We start from the raw sequence: 23,890 nt of genomic DNA on the forward strand, positions 1-23,890 counted from the left end.
AGAAAAAAGAAATACTCTGTATTAGAACAAAAAAAAAAAAAAAAAAAAAAAAAGGGAAGGCATGGCAGATTATGTTGGATGTCCATCAGGTCTATCTTGATTGATGGTTTCAGCAAAGTTAGATGTATCTAGTACTTCCACTATTCTCGGGAGCTCCAAGTACATTCCTTAATCCAGACATAAAGCTAATACTGATGACAAAAAATGTAAGGCTGCAAGAGGTAACTGATGAAGGAGGTGATCAAACACAACAGAAGACTGTATTTTTGCAGCCAGTTGCAGTTGATGCATTATCTTCCATCTGTGCAGTCATATGCCAGCTCAGAAAGTGGAAATGATTTGTATGAATCCATTTAAGAATTTTAGGTTTATTTGTTCAAGATGCTGGATTCCTTTATCCAGCATCTCCAATGCCACAGAAGTTCACTGCAAGTTCAGAACTGAAGCTCTTACTTCTGCATGGAAAGGCTGATCACAGGAGACATACAGAATTGTGAAGAACAGTCTTGACCACAAACCATCTCTTTCTATATAAATATAGAAAATTGAGTAGGTCTGAAAGGTAATATTTTTTTCAAATCTCCACATTACCTTGATGTTGTAAAAATTCCATACACAAGTGTTGTTCTGGGGTTATCCATTTCCAAAAGAAACACATCCTCTGTAAGAAAAAAAAAAAAAACCAGTTTCTGAATAGTTACACTAAGTTTATTTTCCAGTCAAACAATGACTTTATTCCTATTGAAGTAGTTTTGTCTCTGWCTTGAATTGGAAAAAGCAAATTTATCATATGATTGGACCATACACAGAAATCTTGCACTTGAACATTGAGAAACAGATTTTATAATTAACTGCACACTATCTAGCCTTCTGAAGAGAGAAGGCAAAGATTTTCAAATGTGTTCAGCATCCATTTCTCGCATTTCTCTCAGCCAGATTTCATTCGACCTAAATTTAGAGCTATGACTTTGTATATCACAGCCATGGACAATACAGATTTTGAAACTTTGTAACAGTGTTTTTTGGCATTTAAGGATTAAGATCTACATTTAATTAATTCTTGACTGAGAAGAAACCTTATTATGATTGCTGTATAGACTTGCCATTGAATGTCTACAGTGATTCACATATGGAACTGACATATAAATGTTTGAATAAATCCCAAGAAAATATATTTATTCATTATATGTTTGTTAATGCCGGTAAGGGCATTCAGTAGTATTAGCTTAAGCCATCAGATAGAGTCCTCCGAAAAAGAAGGCTGTATGTTAAACAGTAGTATATTAAACAGTTTCAAACAAATATACATCAAAAAAAACCTTCTATCATAATCTTAGATAGTAGAAAAATAACAATGGACAGCACTTACGTGTTTCCTTCTAAATATTATTTCCCTACGTATATATTCTTTAAAAAGTTAACATTAATTTTTTTTTTAGTTCAAAGATGTAATGCCAATGACTCAGAGTTATGAAGAAATCTTTTGTTTTCTGTCAAAAAGCTTCAAGAGGAATTTGTTATGGACTTCTACCGGTCCAAATATCACTGTGGAAATTTCAGTGCTTCAATATGTTAAGGGTAGAGGATTRTTCAGGGTAAAATGTTCAGGGTAAAATATGTTCAGGGTAAAACTCTATAGAGACTGTTTCTATACCTAATTCATCAAAGTATGTTTCTGTTCCATCTTCATCCATTACTGAGCACACAAGTCTTGCTTTCAAGAACGTTGTCCACTTATTTACAAGACTACGTTGACCACCTGTGTCATTCTGGAAAATAATATTATTTTCATTAAAATGAAAACAACAACACAGTTAATAATTTATTGGATTTTCCCACATTTTTCTGGGATTACTGCTTATCATCATCTACAAATACAATCCAATACAAAAAAACAGATAGCCTAAATCAGCCCTTCCTCATCTAAATACTGTAGACCTGGCTGAGAACAAAAACAAATTTTCTGAGGAGATTTTCTCAGCTGGGCTAGCAAACTTGGGATGACACCTCATTTTGAGCAACAAGCTACAGGCACGTTCGGATTAATTTTACTTTATGGATGGAGAATTATGGAAGTCAGCAGTGAGTTGAGAACAATCTCTGCCTTATAGTCCTCCTCATGTTTCTTCTTTCATTTCTTTGAAGAATACATGCTCAATGTGACTTGTTTCCTAGTGCTATCTCTGTGAGCACACTGCTAGCTAGCTCAGGGAGCTTCAGTGCAAAGGAGAAAGAATAATTAGTAAATCTGAAAATACACATAGTGATGATACCTCCTGGTTCTTTTTGCTGTTGAAGGTCTTAGCTAAGAGCATCATCTTGGAAACAGTGTATCACAGTGTCACAGAAGGAAAAAGGGACAATGAGGAAAATATATAAATGTTATTGGTCCAATATGCTTTGCATGTTGTTCTATTCATGCTCCTGGAACCAATAATGAGACTTTTAGTGGCACCCGCAGTGAGCTTTTTGAGCGGGCTCTTTTGRCACCATTGTATTAATCTATTTGGTCTGTCTCAAAGGTTTTGATATCTAAATATGATAGCATGTGAGTATTTCTACTGCAGATTCATATTTGTGGACTTGGGAATTTGTCATTGACTTCAATTAAAGTCTGAACAGTCTGAGGCCTTTCAGCATCATCTGTGCCTCATTATAATAGTAASAATAATAACACAGATGTAATACTGTGAAATACCTTCTTGCAAAATACCCAAAAGGGCCTTTGGGCACCTTCACAAAAACAGGGGGATTATGAAACAGATTACATGTCTCCTCATGTTGCCAGAGAAGGAACTTAATATAATCCAATATGTGCCCTTACATACTCCACAACAACATAACCAAACATCTAATTCTAAAGAAAATCCAGATTAAAGAACTGGAACACACAAAGCGTGACAATTCCTGCTTTTTCGAAAAGAAAGAATGAAAAGGCTAGCAGTAATTTTACATTTTACAATTTTGTTCCCATAAAAAAAAGTAGCTGCATTTCACAAGAATTATTAATAGCTGCTTCAATTATTTTTCATATACACTTGATTATAAATACAAAAAAAGAAAGAGAAAATGAGGGGTGTGGTGACCACAACCACAACTCCTGAGATTAATGTCTGCATGCATGTTCTTAGAGTTAGGCTCATACATATGTCAATGTAAGATAGCAGAAAGGAAAAATACTGTAAAAATTAAAGCAATATTTGAAAGTTAAATCAAACTATTTAAAAGCTGGATTCTGATATTTTCATTTGCACACACACACACACACACACACAYATATATATAWAAAATGTCTTTGGGGTGAAAGCCTTAGCTTTTTTATAGTTGAGTTTTTCTACACAAAACCCCTGCCTGATGCATGCGAAAAAAAGTATGTTTGGAAATTCAGCACTGCTATATCTATTCTGAACCCGTCAGGGAAATATACAATTTCCTCAATTTCTATATTTCCATAACAGAATAGATATAGCCAGTTCTAAATAACAAGCTGAGGCCCTAACTGTGTATTCAGTAATTTCTCAATTATGAATGTGGAAGGTGAAAACAGAGATTTGTTTCTAATATGAATTAAATGCTTTTCAATCACTTTAATGAAACAATCATTTAGMTTATCAAATTGCAGTACTTGTTTGTCACAGCAACCCGGTACACAAAACATTTCTTACTGGGCATATTCTTGCAATCATTGAATGAATTTGCTTTGTGCTGCCGCTGTTGTCTGTGAGTCTTTCTTTGAAGAAGAAGTAGACTTTGGCATCATTGGGGTCAGTGCCATCTGGGATAACATGAGCATCCACAAAAATAGGCTCTGAAATGAAACACGACAAAAGATGTATAAGCAGTTAATGTTTTGACAATTACTGATCCCTTTAGGGAATTGCTATATAATGCATATAGATGCTTTGCTGTGGCAGGCTGAGCTTAGTTCTAGCCTCACATCACTAGGTAAATGGTTTCAAGTCAGCAGCATTTCTGCTGCATCTCATTTTATCCTGCATGAGATTTTTAGAAAAGTGATTCAAATACAGAAGTAGGAGTTCATTGCAGGATCTAAAAGATTTTGAGGAAGAGAGGAGAAAAATCAGTGAGTTTTCGGGGTACTTTAGGAAAGATTCCTTGAGGGAAAATGTAAGTAGCTGAAAGACTCACTAGGAAAAAATAAACAAGATGATAATTAAAAATACATAAATAAGAGAGGAAAGTTGCTTTTGGAACCCTAAAAAAAAAAAAAAAAAAAAAAAAAAAAAGCAGGATTTACAGCAGGATTTACAGCAAAGTTTCCTTCAGTTAGTGTCAGAGGATGATAAGCAGTGAAGCATATATGCCGTGCACTGCAAGGGAGCACTGAAAGAGAGAAAAGTAATAAAAATAAGAGAATGCATGGAATTTTTGAAGGACATACATACACCTAAGATCAGAAAACAGAGTAGTACTATTACTAGTATTCTCCTTTAAACAGTACGTCGTGATTAGCAAGTGACTGTGTACTACTACAATCCATTTCTTTTAGGCAAGCCCTATTGCAGTTACTACCTGCCTTTTCTTTTGGCAGTTTCCTATGCTAAAATCTACTAAAAAGTCAGGGGAGACCTCAGAAGATCTTCTCCTTTGCCTCCTCTTGTTTAATCTGTTTAATCTGTTATGGTTAATGCAAGATTGCTTGATCGGTTGAAATTGAGTAAAAATCTTGAAATGCCCTAATTCAAAGCTTTGATCTCTGATGGAAAATTCATGCCCATGACTGTAGCATTTTTGTGTTCTCATGAGGCCATTCTCTACTATATCAAGGATCATGATTCTATCTCTAAAAGAACATGGATAGAACCTGTGCTTGTCAAATACCTCTTCTGAGCATGTATATCAGGGAGATTATCCAGTAATTAGATATTTTTAATGGTATTGTTTCCTGATTCATGCTATGGTATGTATGGGTGTATAAGACAGTAGAAAATAGAAGAACAAGTTAGAAAACAGATACAGTTTCCCCTTTATAGTGAATCTCTTATATACTGAAAAAGCAAATTGTAATCCTGTGGTAGCAGTTACAGGYATACACAGGTGTAACTAGAGTCTGTACTAGAGAGTAGAACTTAAAGGAATCACCCTAATAAATGGCAAAAGTAAGTTGCCATTTAATAACTGCTTAAGAACTTAAAGTATGTTTTAAAGATACTTGAAGTATGTTTATATCAATATACTTTGAAGGCTTTTTAAAACTGAACTATTATGTTATTTACTCCTAACCTTTGACATCTGCCTTTAGTGAGGGATTCCACCATCATTTTCATTCAATGTAGTGTCACTGAAAGAAATCTTCTCATCAGTGAAGTTAGGGAGAGTTTCCACATTGACTTCAATGAAGCCATGTGTTAAGTTTATTGTACTCAGATTTCCTAATGTGTCTTGATAATCAATCTCTTTTCATAGAAATAAATGGCAAAAATTCTTATTGATTTAACTAATAATAAGACTCTCTACTAAATACATTTTGAGTACAAGTGGATGTGAGCCCTCCGTAAGAGGTAGATTAACCTGTATTGACTAAAGTTTGTAATTCAGGTAAAAGGCCTTAGAACCATACATTCTATTTTAAAGCAATGTCCTATGCTTTTACAGTGAAAAAAGTACTCCCTTGGAAGTCAATCTGCCTGATGTTTTGTGTTTTGAAAGTTTTTCCTGCACTTTCCACCAGAAGGGGTGTCCCATGAGGCTGTGAATCTTCTGTTTCCTCACACCACGTGAATTGCACTGTGTACAACATGTGTTTGCAAACATTTCTTCTTCATGGGCTCACTTTATAAATTGAATTCAGAAGGGAGAATAAAATCTATTTATTTTAAGTGAAACAAAGCATAGCCTCTGTAAAACAGATTAAAAGTTTTGTTAAAATAAACCCAACTTACCGCTTAGCCACTTTGAGTTGTGTTGATCGGTTCTTACAGCATTGCGTTTAGTTAGGCTCCGGAAAATGGCAGCATCTGTCCCCATGAAATCAATGTACATTCCTGAAAAAAGTTCTTCATCTACAGAGAATTGAAATAGGGGAGGGGAAGGGAAGAGAAAATAAATGCCTCTTGAGAAATCCCTATTTAGTGATCTATGCTTATTTAAAACTCTTGCCAGCTCTTTATTTGCATAGTAGTCTGTGCACTTAAATCTTGGGTGGTAGGAATTAGGAATGATGTCTCCTCTGCTTTACAAAGGCAGAACCTAGACTGAAAGAGAATCATCAAATTTTGCTCAAGGACTCTAGGGAACTGCATTATTAAATGCGGCTGAAAAACCACATATGTGGTGAGCCTTTCTTTGATTCAAAGTTTTAATGACTGAACTTTCATGGCTAAGTACCATTGGAAAATCAGACTAGTCTTATCAAAAGGCATCACATTCAATTTTTATGTAAGTGCTTAGAAAAGCTTTTTTTTTTTCTTATAGGAGTAGACAAAATGACTGRGCTGAATTTATTGCTGGTGTAACTGGCACAACATCTATTGCAGTCAATGGCCCCATGCCAGTTTCTACCAAGAGTATTCTCAAGGCTGCCCCAGGCAGCCTCAAGCTGACTTCAGTATTGCAGAGGCCAGAGAATCATCTTATTGAACTTTACTCAGAGTAATATGGTGCAACAATTGCCCTCTTTTATATACTTGATTCTAAGTATAGGTCTATTTTGTATGAGCAGAATTAGACATGAAACCCATTAACAGAATTACAAACTTCTGTCCTCCCAATACAGGACTGAAAATTCAGTCCATCTGTCTGACTGTATATCTGTGTTTGTGTGTGTGTATGCATAAATATATATGTATAATTATAATTACATATGCTATCATTTTCCATTCCATGATTAACCAAGCAATTTCCACTGACTAATGGCAATGAAACCCCAGAGTAAAAAACAGTAGCTAAAATAAACTTCAACTTTCAGAGTGGGAGTGGTGGCTGAATACATTCCAGTACAGCTGGGTCCTTTGATTGATGTTTTTGTCTGAATTCCTGCACTACCCAGAGAGTGTGGTCAATCTGGCAAGAGTCACAGGTTCTAAAGTGCTAGAGGCTATTTTAAAGCTTTGATGTGTGTGTGTGTGTGTGTGTGTGTGTGTGTGTGTGTGTTTGCACACATCAATATGGAAGACTATTGGCACGTGACAGAATTAAATCCTTGAGACTGTGTTTTTCTACTACTGGTTACAGCCCAGGCTGAACTCCTACAGATCAGCTAGTGGATATTGCAGCCATTCTGCTTTTGTCTCTCCYAGGGAAGAGAACATTCATACCCAGGTGAACTCATTCTCTTGGGGTGGAAAAGTACAAAGACTTAAACAGTGTGTTTGCTGCTTGTCTGTGAAAAATTTACACCCCAAATACATAATGAAAAGAATGATCAATACTTAGTACTAACTTAAACAGTTAGGTCGATACGAATAATTAGTTTCTGTATATCAGCCTCATTGCCTTAAACTATCAAAGCTTTATTCTGATGAAGTAAGTTAGTTGAAAGAAATCAGACTTATACTTCTCACTAATTCTCAGTGCTTTGTATGCACATATACACATAGAACTGATGACAACGACAATTTTTAATTTTTAATCCTGTTACATGTAAACTCTATCAGGTATTCCTTAAGCAAGAGTCTACTTGCTAATCACACACCAGATGACATATCTCAGCTCTGCTTCCTTTTAGTTAATTTCTTGAATTACACARTGATTTTTTTTTTCTTCACAGAACAATTAATTTCCCCTACTTCTCTTTGTTATTTGGGGAACTACTGAATTGATGAGGTATGTCTACTTATGTAAATACTTCAGAGCCTTGTTGGGAAAAAAGACATACATCTTACACTGGAGTTATGGCAGGCTTTATCAAAGCACATTTTTTTATTGCTTTGATGCAAAAGTGTACAATGGTAAATCATACCGAGTTCTAATTTGTTTTTATCCTCTGAAGAGTGAAACAGCTTTCCTGTTTCATTGTAAGGTCATATTGTGTGTTATGCAGGATGTTAGTAATGCCCCAAATTCATGAGATATTGCAGCTATATTTAAAAATGGTTCTTTTATTGTGTAAGAGTTATCCAGTCTAGCAGCATTTCCCAACTTCTGAAGACAGGAATTTCTTTTGCAGAATAACTCTCACAAGAGTTCACTACCACAGCTTTCGTCCCCATCATTTTTAGGTCATGCTGTCAATTATAAAATCATCTTTTCCAGCATGGATTTTGATGCTAACTTCATTCAAGCTTAATGTTTTTGAARTGACTTTGTCTTGTAGTTGCAGGGATTTCTGAGAAAAAAAGTATATAATGAAATCTGTAGGAAAGTCTTAAAAAAGGATATGACCTCTGTTGAATAATTTAAACCTTGGAGATGAATTACATCATAAAAGATGTGTCCAACACAGAGGGAGGTCTCTTCAGTCACATAACTCAGGGATCAAGGAAGATAATGTAAAGTCTACTAAGATGAACAAAGTTGCCATAAATCTACTACAGGAAAAAAAAAAATTAGTGTTCAGAAACAGTATACTTTGTACTCAGATTTCATAAAATCTAGAAAGAATGAGTAAATTTTATTCTTTAATGATAATAATTCACTTAATAAGACCAGAATAGTAGTGAGGAGCCATGGATTAATCCATCACTGGATTTGAACAAATGTTTTCTTACTCAGTGTGTAYCTCTAAACACTGAACACAGATCACTACGGAGATAAAAACATGAAGGGAACGAATTGTCAGAGAGGTATCTTGGCAGCATTTCCAGGCTTAACATTAGAATTCCCCTTTAGGTCATACCTCTGTAAAAGAAATTATTTGTCTTTTATACTATCAGCTATTAGGAATCAAAAAATATTTAAATTTACAGTTTGAAGAATATTGATAATAGAATATATCAATTTATGGTAGAATATCTTCCTTATGCTCCATGAGACCCAAACTTTTAAGAAAATATCTGGTCCAACGAGATGTATAATTCTCACTGATTTCAGTGGCAGTCAAATGCCAGACAAACCACACACTGCTTCTTTGCAAACCTGGGGTCAAATATCTAGTGTTCTGCATGCACTAAATTCTCTTTGCTAAAGGAAGTGTGAAAAATCTGTGCCCTGGGTGTTCCCTTTGCCGTCATGAATATTGCAAGAATTAGGTGCATATTCAGATCTCGAGGCTTTGGATGCAGAAGCCTGTGAGAGTGTTGGGAAGGTGAAGGGCAGCAAGGAGGACCCGCAGCTCAACAAGGGCTAGCACAGCTTGGGGGCAGCCCAGACGTCTGGGCAGGCCCCTGTTCTGCTCGCTGGCCTGTCAGCGTGCACGATGCTGGGAACTCCTGCCAGTGGACAGCACAGGGGAAACAAAAGGGTTGATTGAGCAAGACGAATGAACTAATGCAATGTTTAGTCATCTAAGTGCCACAACTTAGCCCAGTTCTCGTTTGTGAGACAGCGGGGAGTTTCTTGGGGAATCACTGACTCAGTATGCCCACTGAGGAGCACTGGGCTGCTCCTCAAGGATGTCCACAGGCTAATCTTCTGGGTTTTTTATTTTTTTTTTAATTTCTTTTGTTAATGACTTTGATTAGACAAAGCTTATATATTTCCCCACTGAATTGCACTGGGGTGTATAATAGGCACAGTCTTAATTACTGCAAAGGGAATTATCTCCCTGTCACTGAGCACAGTCCCCAGCAATGCAAAAGGATATTTTAAGTGTGCCAGTTGTACYACTTTCTGTCTTTCATATGGAAGAAAATCGCTAAGTTGGTTGAGTATAAAKCCAATTGAGGAATGAAGAGCCTTGTAATAGCTGGTGGGCTCTACAGCAGAGATGACAAGAAAAATGAAATTCAAACTAAAGTCTTGAGGATTCCTTTCCCTGTCTGCACAGAGATGTTACAAATGATTAAATGAGACACAAGCACTGCCCATGATGAACAAGGTCAGAAACTGTTCAAATAGAAATGCTAGACAGGGTAATGGAAAGTTGAAACTAACCCTGGGAAAAAATGCATACKCTGGAAAAGCAACAATCTTTTGTTTTCTGTTTGTCTCCTTCTTTCTCTCAACAGCTAATTTTTGCATTTTGTTCACACATCCTTAGCTTCTTGTAAACCTTGTAACAACTTCTGTGCATTAGCACTAATACAACAACCTGCTTTTCAAAGGCTGAAATCTGTGCCCAGCTCATATATGGCATCTCATTATTTCACACTGTGACTGATAACAATGAGTTAGACCTCAACATCTCAGAGTGGTTTTACTTACTGATCATAACAGACACCGTGTTCACATTAGGGTTGAAAGAGCAGCGTCCCTTCCCTGATTCACACTTGGAGTCAATCTTGAAGATTTGTTCCTGCAATGTAGATGTTGATGTCACTTCTCATTTCAGAAACCTTCACAGATAAAGCACTTTTTCTGCTTTGCTGTTTCCAGCATTAACAACGGTCAGTTCAGGACTGTCTGCAATTTAGCTTTTCCATGCAGATTTGTATCAACTTTTTAGGCAAATTTTTCACCCTTACTCAGTTATTTTCATGATTCTAGTTGCCCATTGCCAATATTGAAATAGAGATTTTATTTTCCTCCAGCTCTGTTATACTTCAGAGTCTTTGATTGTTCTGATAATACTACAAAATCATCTGTGAAAATTAACTGTATGTTTTTGAAATTATTGTTTATTTGACAAATACATGGTGATACTTTTACTGGTTCAAAACATTTACAGTAAAGCTACTAGAACGAATGTTAAATATAAATCTTTTATGACAATCTTTTTGTTATAGTACAAATATTTTGCTTTTTACTGGGGTATCAAGCCTCCAAAACCCTAAATCAAACTTCTTTTATTCAGTGCCATTTTTTGGATTAAACTCAGAGCACCGGTTGTATAATGATCGATGATTTACTAGTATCTCTTGTTGAAGCCAGAAATCTCTTGGAATTTTTTTGCTGTTTAAGAAACTTTGTAAGAGGGTTTTATTTATATTTTATGGGATTTATAAATAGGAAATATATTTGGCAAAGTATAAACAATCTGGACAACAGCTTGAAATACAGACAGACTGAACATCTTTGGACTATACCTCCATCTTGSCACACTTCTTAATTTCCAAGTTCCCAATAAATATTAAAGAAAGAGTGCAGGTTTGCTGAACAAAAAGGAACTTTTGGGCCCAAGTCATTCATTGCAGACAGTAATGGAGTAGATATAGATCTATAGCACCTCTACTCACATGCCAGTGCCCACTACCTGGAAAACTTGTTCCTAGCATCCTATTACAAACTTAGACTACTTAATGAAAGACACAATTTCATAGGAGTGAAAAACAAAACGAAACAAAACAATAAAACTTTATCTCACTTTCAATTGAAAAAATAGTTGACCAAAAATCCAAAGGAAGGCTTTTGTGATATACATACCAATGTTGTGGGTATTAAACTAAAGCCAGCAAGCAACTCCTTATATCCTCTTTCACTACTAATGCAAATCACAATGGAACTGGGATGCCACACAGATCACTGAGCAGCCATCTGGCGATAATAAATTGCAGACTCTACATATCTGTAATGCTCTGCTACAACAGGAAGTCTTGTATTTTATTATCCCTTATCTCTTTTCTCTCTCTTCTGTTTTGCCTGATTTAATCACTGAGATCTTATCTGCCACTTTAGCAATATGCCCTCTAAATAATGATAAAACAGAACTACTAAGTTTCTACTATGATCTTGGGGTTTTTTTGTTTGTTTGTTTTACATCTAGATTAGTATCTAGTTTGATGTTAATCTATATTTACTATATTCTGCCACTATTTACCGAATCAAAATGTGCAATACTGCACTATTAAACTTGCCCCAGGATAATATTTCATTTTAATATATATTAAACTCTTTAGTTATTCTGTAATTAATTCACAAAATGATTATATTTGCTGCTTTTTGCAACTGCTGTGCTCTTACATTTGTATGACTAAAAAGTCATTAACAAAGATCAAAATATCCAGTATGCAGAGCAAGAACTGTTTTTCAAAATTTSCTTCAGGGAAGCACGTCTAAATAAATAAGGAAAACTTTCTGTRTCATTGATGAAGTCACTTTGGAGACAAAAGAACAAAATAAGACTAGTTCTTATGACTGTTGGATATGAATCTTACTGTCAGGCTAGTAGCTAGAGAAAAACAGATGTTCTTTTTAAAAAGAGCAATTTTGCACCTGCAAAAATGGACTTCTGCACATGGAAAACTATGAAAAACTCAAGGTGAAATGATAAAAGCAGAAGAAAAAAGAGTTTTCACTCTTCTCATCAATACTACATAGTTCTTCACTCTTTTCTATTAATTAGGCATGCATTTCTTATTAGGCATGCATTTATATATGCAGTAGGCTCAGAAGGAAATACTTGATTTTAAACCGTTATGCTATTGTTGGCCTGTGTAGTAATGGCTTTGAGATTCCAATGCCTACAGTCAAATGTCTGACAGACTCCAGACGTCTGAAACATCAGTTTATTTAATCAATTGATCATAGGCATGTAGCTATACAGACAGGCTGAAGGAAGCCAATTCTGCTCTTCTAAGAAGTTATGTATTTTTATCTTAAACTTAAGAAATTTAACATCTTGCATCATCTGGAAGTCTCTTGTATTTTTTTTTTTCCTCTCCAATAGAAATCTCATGTACAGCAAGCCAAAAATCAAGGAGTCAAAAGTTTTCTGGATTATGATACTACTACTTAAGCTTATAAAAGAGTATTGCATATATTAGAAACAAATGAGATCACTTCATATGTTTCAACTATTTTTTCAATGAACAAATTTGGATAATGAGTTGCTAACTGAAGAAAACAAGCCTCTGTTTCACAGTATAAGCAAAATAAGCTAATGAAGATTATGCAAGGCAGAGGAATGGATTTATTCCAGCAATTCTGCTTGCTTGTGCTTTTTAAATCCAGGTCGACGAACCTCTGCTTCTGGACAACTCATTAGGAGTGAAGGTGCAGTGATTCAGACTACATCCTCTGTGAAGGAGGCTGGAGCCAGATAGCGATCTGCTGAAAGCAGCTGAGATCATCCTGTGCAAACCTACCTGGAGAAGGTAGGTTGATTTATCGCCTCCCTGGCAGCCTCTGCAGTAGGCCTGGGTCTTGGCCAGAATTCCTGTCATACTCCCAATAAAACCAGTGATGTATTTCCCACTGTCTTGCTTAGAAGCAAGCTCCGCTTTTAAAGTTGCCCTCTCATGGCAGAAGTCCAGGTTGCACTCTCTCATCTTGCTTTCTAACACATCTGCTTCCACATTGCACAGGAAAATATACAGCACACCCCTGTGCCTGCGGATATGAATCTAACCCAAAAGCTACTGAGGTGCTGGATCACAGATAAATGCTTTCCTTTCTCCCTCTGCTTGCTTAATTTATTACCTATTACATTTGCACATAAACAAACATTTCACTTTCAAAGSATGAACTGTGGACAATGTATTTATGAAACATCTGGTACTTTGTATATTTAAAATACACAGTTAAACTGAATACAGAAAAATTGAAGACCTATTTAGAGAAAATGAGATTTACACCCGTGAGGATCTAACAGTGAGCAGAAAACTTGCTAACTTCATCCTGACAGAATCCACTGGGGCAGAACTTCTGCTGGAGATGAAAATTCCCTGGGAATAAGACCTATAGTGGGGTTGTACCTAACTGACATTAAGCTGAAGTCCAGCAAACAGTCATACAGCTGAATAGTTAATCAACTTAAATGCTTCTTCCAGGAATCAGTAGGTAATGCATAAGAAGCTCACAAACTGCCTAATTTGCCTTTTATACAACTGTCTCTTTCTTTGCAAGTATTTCTTGACAAATTTCAAAAKTCTGAAAATATAAATCAGATAAAATAAGATGTTCTTGTTGAAAATATCCCAATATTTTAAGTGATTATTCAGTTATGACACAAGATGAGTGTCATATCTGAGCACAGTTTTTGAGGATGACTTTTAATCTTGCTGGCAACAGGATCATTACAAGATCTTTGGTTTTTTTTCTATTTGATCACAGATTTTTGAAGTACCAAAATTTTGAGTTTTGCATAGCACTAAAAAGACCAAAAAGGAGGAGATGAAACAAGAAGGGACCCACCTCAGACCTGCGCCCTCTGTTGACATACACACACACGGGGCTGAAGGCTCCGCTACCACAAACATACAGGTGTGTGCGGTTGTAGGACTGTATCACGCGCACAAAATTTCCACAGCCATGCTGCAGGGAATACAGACAACASAATTTCATGTTGGCAAACATTATTAGATATTGGGAACTCTAGGGAATCAAAACAGGTGGTAATTTTAATAGTGTCCTAAAATTTTAATATTGTCCTTGTAAACACATGTTTTACAATACAGCTTATTGTAACTAGCCACATTAATATAAATTTAGTTCAKCTTTTTTATGCTCTTTACAAAGCTAAAGGATTAACCTCCCCTCAAGGCGTCTAGCCAACTTGCTTTATGGCATGGTCTTCTGAGGGATCTGGAGGAGGGATAGAGTGCTGGGAAGCTCCAGTAAAGGGTTATCCCTTTGCTTTCTGTGTAAGAAAGAAAGATGAAGCAGGAAAACAGTTACTGAGTTTGGCAGTCACTGGATTTCAACAGCTGCAGACTTCTGTTTTCTTTCCTTGCCATTCTGTGCAGTCTGGGAATGGGGCATGGATAGGGCATTGGAGAGGAGTGACAGAGGGGTGAACATAGCTTTCTCATTATCACACAATAATCTGATTTCCATTCACAGACCCTGAATGACTGGAACAAACAGAAACTCTGCAGGAAAACAAGAAGCTACCTAAGGAAGATTATTTAATAGAGTCTCTTTTTTTCTCCTATTTTATTTCATCATAGCTGGAGATAATAATTAAAACCAAAGCAAACCCAAATCTCAGATCCYGTATTTGCGCAACGAGTTCATTTCCAAAATATTAAATCTCAGAGCAGCRTGTTACATGAACAAATTCAGAATTAATTGTTGCCGCATCTTGGCACAGATCAATGGTACCATCTTCAAGCAGTCATGAAAATTGAAACAGCACATTAGTCACACACACTAACAAACAATTTACCAAGGTTTATACTCCTTTCTCTTCTTGTTCATGCCTTTCTCACCATGATCAGCTGTTAATGTAGTTTAGGTTAAAAAAACAGACTTTTTTTCTTTATGTTTTTCTGAGATCCCAGATCTACCTTCATATTCAACCAGCCAAATCTCTACCGGTTGGAAGAAAAGTGTTTTTTTTTTTTTTTTTTTTGTGAATATAGCTTGAGAAACTGTGGTCATCAAACATTTTCAGGAAAAAAATCAGTGGAGTTAATTCATCTTGACCAAACAACAGTTCAGTTCAGCAAGAGTTGGTACTCTACTAGGACACTGGAATGTGGTGTATGATTGTAAGCTATTTGGTGTTCAAAGAAAGAGTTTCTTTAGAGTGAAACTGCATCATCAATAATGTGTTTGCTCTTGCTGTATCAGCAAAATCTTTTAAACTAATCAAAATATATTGTTTCTCTAAAGCTGAGAGTTGTTCCTAACCTTTTCCATTCTCTCATATACAGATGTCTTTGGCTCAGAAGTGACTTTAGCAATAGTTTGCTATTTAAATTAGGACTTTTTCAGCAGTATTACCCATCCACATTATGGCTGTGGAAAGGGAAAAAAAACGAGACACTTATTCACCTTCAGTATATAAATAACATATCATGCCAAAATGCTTTCCTACTCATATATCCCTTTTAAAACCGTTATATCTAGAGAGCTAGAGCTAGAAACAAAAGAGCTAGAGATAAAAGTGTGATAGGCAGTGTTGTAATGGTAAACAGTCAAAAGACTTTGACTTTTATGGCTTTCTGCATTCTCTTACAATTTCACTGTCTCTGGTGAGGAAAATTTATGTATATGCAGGCTGTAAAACCAAATTACTTTAGGAAGGAAACAATGATTATACACTATTCTACCAAATACACTATCTGGTATACTGTATGACCAGATTGTACTGTTTTGGGTCTTCTAGATTGCTCATTTCTTATCTATTGTCTATAGAGAGAACTTTGAGAAATTATCATCTGATTTAGGAGCCTTGGAAGGCGTTTGCTTATAGATTCAGGCTTTGGTGTAGGACATCTCAATACAACCTCTCTGGGGTTGCCATTTTCCATGATTTCAGATGGTCGTCTTTAACTGTTTCTAGAAAAAATAGTGGTTGCCAGATAAATATATGGATATTGCTTTATGGAATCAATAAAAAGAGGCTTTGGCATTTTTCTGTGACAAGTGCTGCATGCTGTGTAGACAGGTACCATCCATTTGTTAAGATCCCATCCGTAGGGACAGCCAGACAGCCAGTACACATATAGATATTTAATTCTAAATTATTCAGGACCATCTCCACAACATACCTTGAATGATATTATCTTCTAAATCTACTAGTTGCAAGAAAGAAATGGCAGGTAAGGAAATTTTTTCCATTTGCCAAAGTCTGAAGGTATATAGTGTTTACACAGCATGATTTTTCATAAATTCACTTTATCATTTGGCCTGCAGAATATTTAAAAAGGTGAAACAAACACCTCTTTCATTTGCTTTTGGCTGCACGGTGCGGTGGATCGAGGGCTGGCTGGATGGCAGAGCTCAGAGGGTGGTCATAAATGGGGCCGAGTCCAGTTGGAGGCCTGTGGCCAGTGGTGTCCCCCAGGGGTCAGTGCTGGGCCCAGTGCTGTTCAACTTGTTTATCAATGACCTGGACGAGGGCATGGAATGCACCCTGAGCAAGTTTGCGGATGACACCAAGCTGGGTGGAGTGGCCGACACTCCGGAGGGCTGTGCTGCTATCCAGAGGGACCTGGACAGGCTGGAGAGTTGGGCAGAGAGGAACCTCATGAGGTTCAATAAGGACAAGTGCAGGGTCCTGCACCTGGGGAGGAATAACCCCAGGCATCAGTACAGATTAGGGGTGGACCTGCTGGAAAGCACCTCCACGGAGAGGGACCTGGGAGTCCTGGTTGACACTAAGTTAACCATGAGTGAGCAGTGTGCCCTCGTGGCCAAGAAGGCCAATGGSATCCTGGCCTGCATCAGGAGGAGTGTTGCCAGCAGGTCAAGGGAGGTGATTCTGCCCCTCTACTCAGCTCTGGTGAGGCCGCACCTGGAGTACTGTGTTCAGTTCTGGGCGCCCCAGTATAGGAAGGACGTGGAGCTTCTGGAGAGGGTCCAGAGAAGGGCAACCAGGATGATYAAGGGAATGGAACATCTCTCGTATGAAGAGAGGCTGAGTGAGCTGGGCCTGTTTTCTCTGGAGAAGAGAAGGCTCAGAGGGGATATGATTAATATGTATAAGTTCAGGAAGGGAGAATGCAGGGAGGAAGGGGACAGGCTGTTCTCACTGGTGGCCCGCGATAGGACGAGGGGTAATGGCCACAAGCTGAAGCATAAGAAGTTCCGTCTCCAGGTGAGGAGCAACTTCTTTACTGTTAGGGTRACAGAGCAGTGGAACAGGCTGCCCAGGGAGGTTGTGGAGTCTCCTACTCTGGAGGTCTTCAAAACCCGCCTGGATGCCACCCTGTGCCACATGCTCTAGGTGTGCCTGCTTGAGCAGGAAGGTTGGACTAGATGATCTGTAGAGGTCCCTTCCAACCTTAAATATTCTGTGAATCTGTGAATCTCTCAAGGTGTTCTTGCTTTATATGCCAAATACGTAATTTGTGTTTTTGGGTGCATGCGCCTGTGTATTATAACTTACCGTAGGATCTTTGCCAGCCATTTTGCACTCTTCAACCTTGTTTGCTGATGCTGGCCAGAAAATCTGTGAGCAAAGAAGTAAATTTTAAGTAACTTATTATTATCTAGTTTCTTTTTAATAAAAGAAAGTTCAATGATTATCGCATTGCATAATTTAGAACAAAAATACAGTATTTTGAGAGCTTTTGAGCAGTGGACAGAGCAGTGGAACAGGCTGTGCAGGGAGGTTGTGGAGTCTCCTACTCTGGAGGTCTTCAAAACCCACCTGGATGCCACCCTGTGCCACATGCTCTAGGTGTGCCTGCTTGAGCAGGAAGGCTGGACTAGATGATCTGTAGAGGTCCCTTCCAACCTTAAATATTCTGTGATTCTGTGATTCTGTGATTTTGCATCTTCATTCTAGGACAAAAATATTTTCATTCATAAATGAAAATTAGAATGAAATAAAATAGTGCAGAAGGTCCTTGGCCAATAACTTTTTTAAATTCAGTAAAGAGAGTCTGATTTATGCTATTTGGCCCAAATATTATTACACATTTTAGAGGTAAGTTAATTTATTTAGTCTTTGTTAGAACTGAACTTGAATAAAAGCTTTTAATGTTCTCATTGCTTGTATATAAGACCGATTTTAATCTTCATCATCTTAGGTACTGTTCAACTTCTTTACTTTTACTCAACTTCTAGACATTGTTCTCACTGCATACTGCTTAAGTTCTTTAATAACTTTTCACTTTAAAAGTAAAGGTTTGAATATCTTATGATCAAATCTGCTTAAAATATTAAGATTTCCAGCTGAATTTAGTAAACTTTCCACTGCACACAACTTTTTTAAAAGTACCTCCATCTCTGGATGTTTAGCCAAATTCTATACACTCACACTGAAGTTTTTGAGCTTCCTCCATTATTTATTTGATTTCGGAATACAAAGGACATCCATTAGAAACAACTCCTCAGAAATCTAATAAGTGGTGGAGCCTGAAAACATTTTGTATAAAGACAGCTTTGGGCTTTTGCTTTTGATTGATGATTTTTTTTTTTTTTTTTTTTCTGTGCCCAAATGGATCATTAAAATGCCTTACAGCTTTATACTGCAGAATATACTTTGTACAAAAGATGCACGTCTATGAAACTGAACTTCTTACAGAATTAAAAGCAACATATTATGAGAGGGCTGAAATGCACAAAGCGGGAACGGCACAGGTTTCCAGGTAAAGGGAGCAGAATCACTGATGAGCTGTGAACTATCCAAAAGGTTAGACATGCTATTTCAGATCAAAGAAGGTCGCTCCATTACAGATGGAGATTACTGTAATATGAGGAGGAAGCAGGACATGTTCCCACCATAGGATGCATATGGCAGACAGCTGGTCTCCCTAGACTCTAACCACAATCAATTCAGGTCAACAGACATGTCCAGAAGGTGAAACCAAGCAAAGCCTAATTTAAGTGTTCCTAATCACTCTCAAGCTAGGTGTCTCTGACCCCCGTTCCCTGAGACACAGCAGTAATGCCCACAGACCAAAGGATACAATGAATTTAGTAAAACAAAGCCTAGCTGCACTTTTGAAGGTAGTATTGTAGCTTTGATAGTTTAAAGGCTAGGCATGGTCTGTAAGGTGGTAATATCTTAAGTCAGGCTTCTGGCCACACAAATACTTCTTCAATTGACTTACTTTAAAAACAGAGAAGCTGGATTTGAATTTCATCTGGAAATCAYAGAATCATTGAATGGTTGGAAGGGATCTCAGAGATCATCTAGACCAACCCCCTGCACACGCAGGGTCACCTAGAGCACGGGGCACAGGGCTGCGTCCARGCGGGTTTTAAAGATCTCCAAAGAAGGAGACTCCACAACCTCTCTGGGCAGCCTGTTCCACGGCTCTGTCTTTCTCACTGTCAAGAAATTGTTTTCTTAAGAGAATATAAGAGAAAATAAGAGAATTAGAGAGAAACTGGGGGATTTTTTTTTTAAGTGCATTCTTTTCATATGCAGGCTGCCCGCTACAGTGTCTAAGGATGTACAGTGTTCTTAGAAAACAGCATCTCAGTAAGTTAGAGAAGGAGCCAAAATATGGGACAGCAACAAGAGTGAGATTAGGGTCATGGTGTCTACAAAATGCAAACTAGAGATGTCCCAGCTATCCAGATGAAGGGCAAGGGCTGACACAGACATAACAAACGTTGAAACACAGCTCAGGGATTAGGCTTCCAAGTAGGAAACAAAAACAAATACACTTGGAGGTTCATGCCAGCTCTATCTGGTTATTTTTTCCTTGTGRCCTGAAAAAGAGAGCATTTAGCAATATGTTTTTGATAAAAGGCTTGTTTTCAAAGTGCATTTCTAAATTATCATGAAGTGTCAGGAAGACAGGAAAAATTTCATCTCCATCAAATCATATGAATTTTGCTTCTGAGGYCAAGCCATGCTGAATGACACTTTGAAACTAGTAAACTGGTCAAAAGCACTGCCCGAGGTACAAACATGTTAATATTTCCTTCAACTTGTATTACACATAAAACAAGTACTAACAGTTCCATAAGGTGTGAGGCAGGGCTACTGATGGATGCAAACTAATGAAATACAATTTTTTCCTCTTAAAAAGAAAGACAYTCAGTAAAAAGATTTTGGATTCTCAAAATAAAAGCAAATAAATGCTGAACTTACACTGAGAGGGTCCTGGCTTATATTATTAATATTCAAAGACAAAATATGATCCTTGCTGCCCACATAGATCCTGTCCTGATCTTCATCCATAAATAATATCCTGTAATCCAGGGGACTGTGAGATATTCTGTAATATTCGGAGGTCTTAGTTTCTTGCAGCTCTGTAATTATAAAGATGACAAGTTAGTAAAGAAGTTCAGTTGCCTTTCTTAGCTCATAAATGCATATAATTTTAAATAAAGAATCCTTTGAACACAAGCATGGGCAGTGAGAGAACAAAACTTCTCCTCGCACACCCTGATTAAAATGCATTGTTCTTGTAGGTTAAGTAATTAGACATATCCTCTAAAAATCAGTCATTATTTTCTTCATTCAGATAATGAATTCTTATTTTAACAGACTAATTATTTACAGCTGTGGCTTTTATGGCAGATCATATATTAATCAATGGATTCAATACATTTTAAAATCTGTGACAGCCTTAAGATCAATCAAAACTACCTGAGCACAGTTTATTTGTATTTCATAGCAGAAAAGCTCTTAGCTCTTAGCTTTTCTGCTTGGTTCACCAAGAATAGATCTCAATAATTGGCAGCTTTTTTTTTTCCTTCATCACCATACATGGTTTATTTTAAAGAAGGGGGAAAATGCATTAACCCAAGCTTAAACGGGTCCATTTATTCAGGTGTTTGTTTATGGCATTTGAACCAATCCATCAGAACTGTAGATTTAACTCTTTTTTTTTTTTTCCCACATAAAAGATTTCTTCATTGAAGTGAAGTGAAAACCATCCTTTGATCTCTGTAGTGCAGGATTGGGCCTGTAACTGGAATAGTACAAGCATTTGAAATGTAAGATCAGCCTTCCTGTCTTCGCTTGGCCAATATATTTTGGCCTCCATTCACATTTCTTTTCTCCTTAGTAATTACAGAAGCGATATTTATCAACAGTTGAGAATGCAAAATCATATTTCAATAATTTTTTCCTTATTCAAATATTTAAGTTATAATTATGCTTTCTTACCACCTCAGCATTACTACTGGATTTGTTTCCTTTAAAAGAGTGGCAAGTATACAGTGCATCTGAAAATGGCAGGAAAAACATTCCTTTATTCGTAAATCTGGAATGGAGTCCACAGCCCTTTTGTAAAGCTGAGTATCTGAGAGAATGTAGCTTATCACTGTTGCTAAAAGCTGGTTAGCTTTTGTTAAAAACTAAGTTTTTGCTAATTAAATATACATTAAAGATAAATGATTAATTTAAAATTGATCATCTAAGTCTTCCAGATAACTAGATTTATGTGGACTGGAAAATCAGAGAAACCTCTCCAAACAGAAACATTTCCAGATTTTTGCATCATTAACAAGGAAAAAAAAAGTTTTTTTTTTTTTCTGCAGGAAGAATGACTTTTCTGAAGAACTTGTATTTAGCTGGAAGCATATTTTCATATCTGAAAGTTACTGGGGAACAAATTTTGATCAGCTGTAGACTAGGTTTAGCCAAAGGCTTCAGTCTTGGGACTTTTGCCTACTACTGATCTAATGACTGAAAGAACAGTTAATGAAATATGATTTGCATTGATACACTTTTTATCACAATTGTCAAATGATTTTGCAGAAAGATGAAAAATATCTTCTGTTAAGTTATGTTTATGTTCACTTAAACTTCTGAAGAATTTCAGTAGCTTTGTTGCTCACATGAATTTAATATTGAAAATATTTCTATTTCATGTTTTTCAACAAAAAATAAACAAGATTCAGTGTTTGTACTTGAAAATGTAATTTGAAGCTATAGTCATTAAATGCATATGAACACTGACTACATTGTATGCAATGTTTACAACCTATTTTTACATCTTTCAGGAATCAGTTCTTTTACTTAATTTTAAAAATCTCCTCTGTAAGTTTTGAGGCTGGGATTTGTATCTGCTTCCCCAGAGGCATCTGGGGAATCAACTGTATAGTGCAGCCCTTTGACATCTCTGAAATTTTTGGACTGCCCTTTCACAACAAGCCTGAGATTCTTGCTCTCATCACTTTTCCTGGTGGCCCTTTGGATTTTGCTGTTAGATTTGGCAGCTGTAAGGTGAAACTCAACCTTTCCATAATCGTAAATTTGATATAGCAGAAAACCACAGATAGACGATGGTGGGGGAAGCAGCTTCCCAGATAATGCTGCCCATGGGCTTGTTAAATGCACTGCAGTGCCCCTCATTAGAGCTTCAGTGATTTTAGAAAAAACAATAACCCTGTGATTGACATCTTAGTAGAGGATCAAGATTGCATTACTTGTTGTAAACACAGACATACCTAGATACTTGATTTTTCATGATACTCATTTATGGAAATTGTTTGGATGGTTTTAATTGCTTTACAATAATAATATCCTTTGTATTTCCCTAAAGGGAAATCTGCCTCAGCCAAGCTGATAATTAGGAGAACACTTTATGCATGTCACAAGCCTATGGAAACTCAAAGAATCCATATGAAGGAAAGCCCTATACTGCAGTAGAACACTGTGCTAAAAGGTATAATCTCAAACAGTTTTGTTACTTTTATTTCWTCATTGCTTAAGCCTACAGTTTACCGGTCTTTTATGTGTCCTCAAGCAAGYGGGGAGGGAATTTATAGTTGATCAAATTTTTCTCTCTGTTAACAGAGACTTTTTTAAAATAGAGTATTTTAAATAGAAATAGAGGAAAATAGATTTTTTTAAAGATTTACTATTCTAGATGCTATTACTTGGACACAGCAAGGGTGGAGAGACACTGTAAAGTCTTCCACATTCTCTTTTATCTCCTAAAATTTTTCTAAAACAATTATCTAAACATTTAATTGGCCTTCCAGGCAAATTCTGTTTCATATTTTGGGAATTTAGCCAGACATTCTCAAAGCAGTAAACCCTGAATGGAGAATGATATYGCAGACAGTTAAGCCACTTAACACTCTCTGAATATTAATACTTTTGCTTGCCAACTAAARATTGTAATATACCCCATATGTAAATAACTCTTCCTTAATCATACAAGAATAATCTTTKTTCACCCTTTTTCTGTAGGCCAGTGAATTTAGTTTTCGCTTTCCCCAGATAAAACTGATACAAATTTGATTCCTAAAAGGACAGGTTATGTAGCTGKCTTCCCTTCTAACAACAACAAGATCCACAAGCTTCAGAGAACTCTCTCCACAGAACTATTTTTATTTTTCAACTACACATTTTGGAAGATTTCRATGCTTGGGAGTTCTCTGTGTGCATAGCATACAGCTTACCAACAATTAGAGAGGTAAGCAYTTACTTTTTAATTATCTTTGCAACYCACCACATAAAAAGTCAATGCAGSTATTATAGAAAAAATGTTATAGAAAAAATGTCTTGTGTTCTTTCACAAGAGAAACAAAAAATAAAATATACCTGTAGTATCTCTATTACTAAAGTCAAGAAAACATTTATACT

At 36.6% G+C, this 23,890-nt stretch overlaps 1 protein-coding gene across 1 annotated transcript in view; it reads right to left on the reverse strand.

Annotated features, from left to right (window-relative positions):
• Positions 1-23,890, reverse strand: part of SEMA3C (semaphorin 3C) — a 114,923-nt gene that overhangs the window by 31,343 nt on the left and 59,690 nt on the right. Inside the window, exons 3-10 of the mRNA XM_026052211.1 lie at positions 20,438-20,598; positions 17,774-17,836; positions 14,131-14,250; positions 10,264-10,354; positions 5,904-6,023; positions 3,666-3,808; positions 1,655-1,769; positions 592-661 (exon numbers count right to left, since the gene is read on the reverse strand). Coding sequence (XP_025907996.1) covers positions 592-661; positions 1,655-1,769; positions 3,666-3,808; positions 5,904-6,023; positions 10,264-10,354; positions 14,131-14,250; positions 17,774-17,836; positions 20,438-20,598 — 883 coding nt within the window. The remainder of the gene's footprint in view (positions 1-591; positions 662-1,654; positions 1,770-3,665; positions 3,809-5,903; positions 6,024-10,263; positions 10,355-14,130; positions 14,251-17,773; positions 17,837-20,437; positions 20,599-23,890) is intronic.

Source organism: Nothoprocta perdicaria, unplaced genomic scaffold (genome assembly GCF_003342845.1).
Source record: "Nothoprocta perdicaria isolate Ctin4 unplaced genomic scaffold, notPer1 scaffold_85, whole genome shotgun sequence".
NCBI classification, from domain to species: domain Eukaryota; kingdom Metazoa; phylum Chordata; class Aves; order Tinamiformes; family Tinamidae; genus Nothoprocta; species Nothoprocta perdicaria.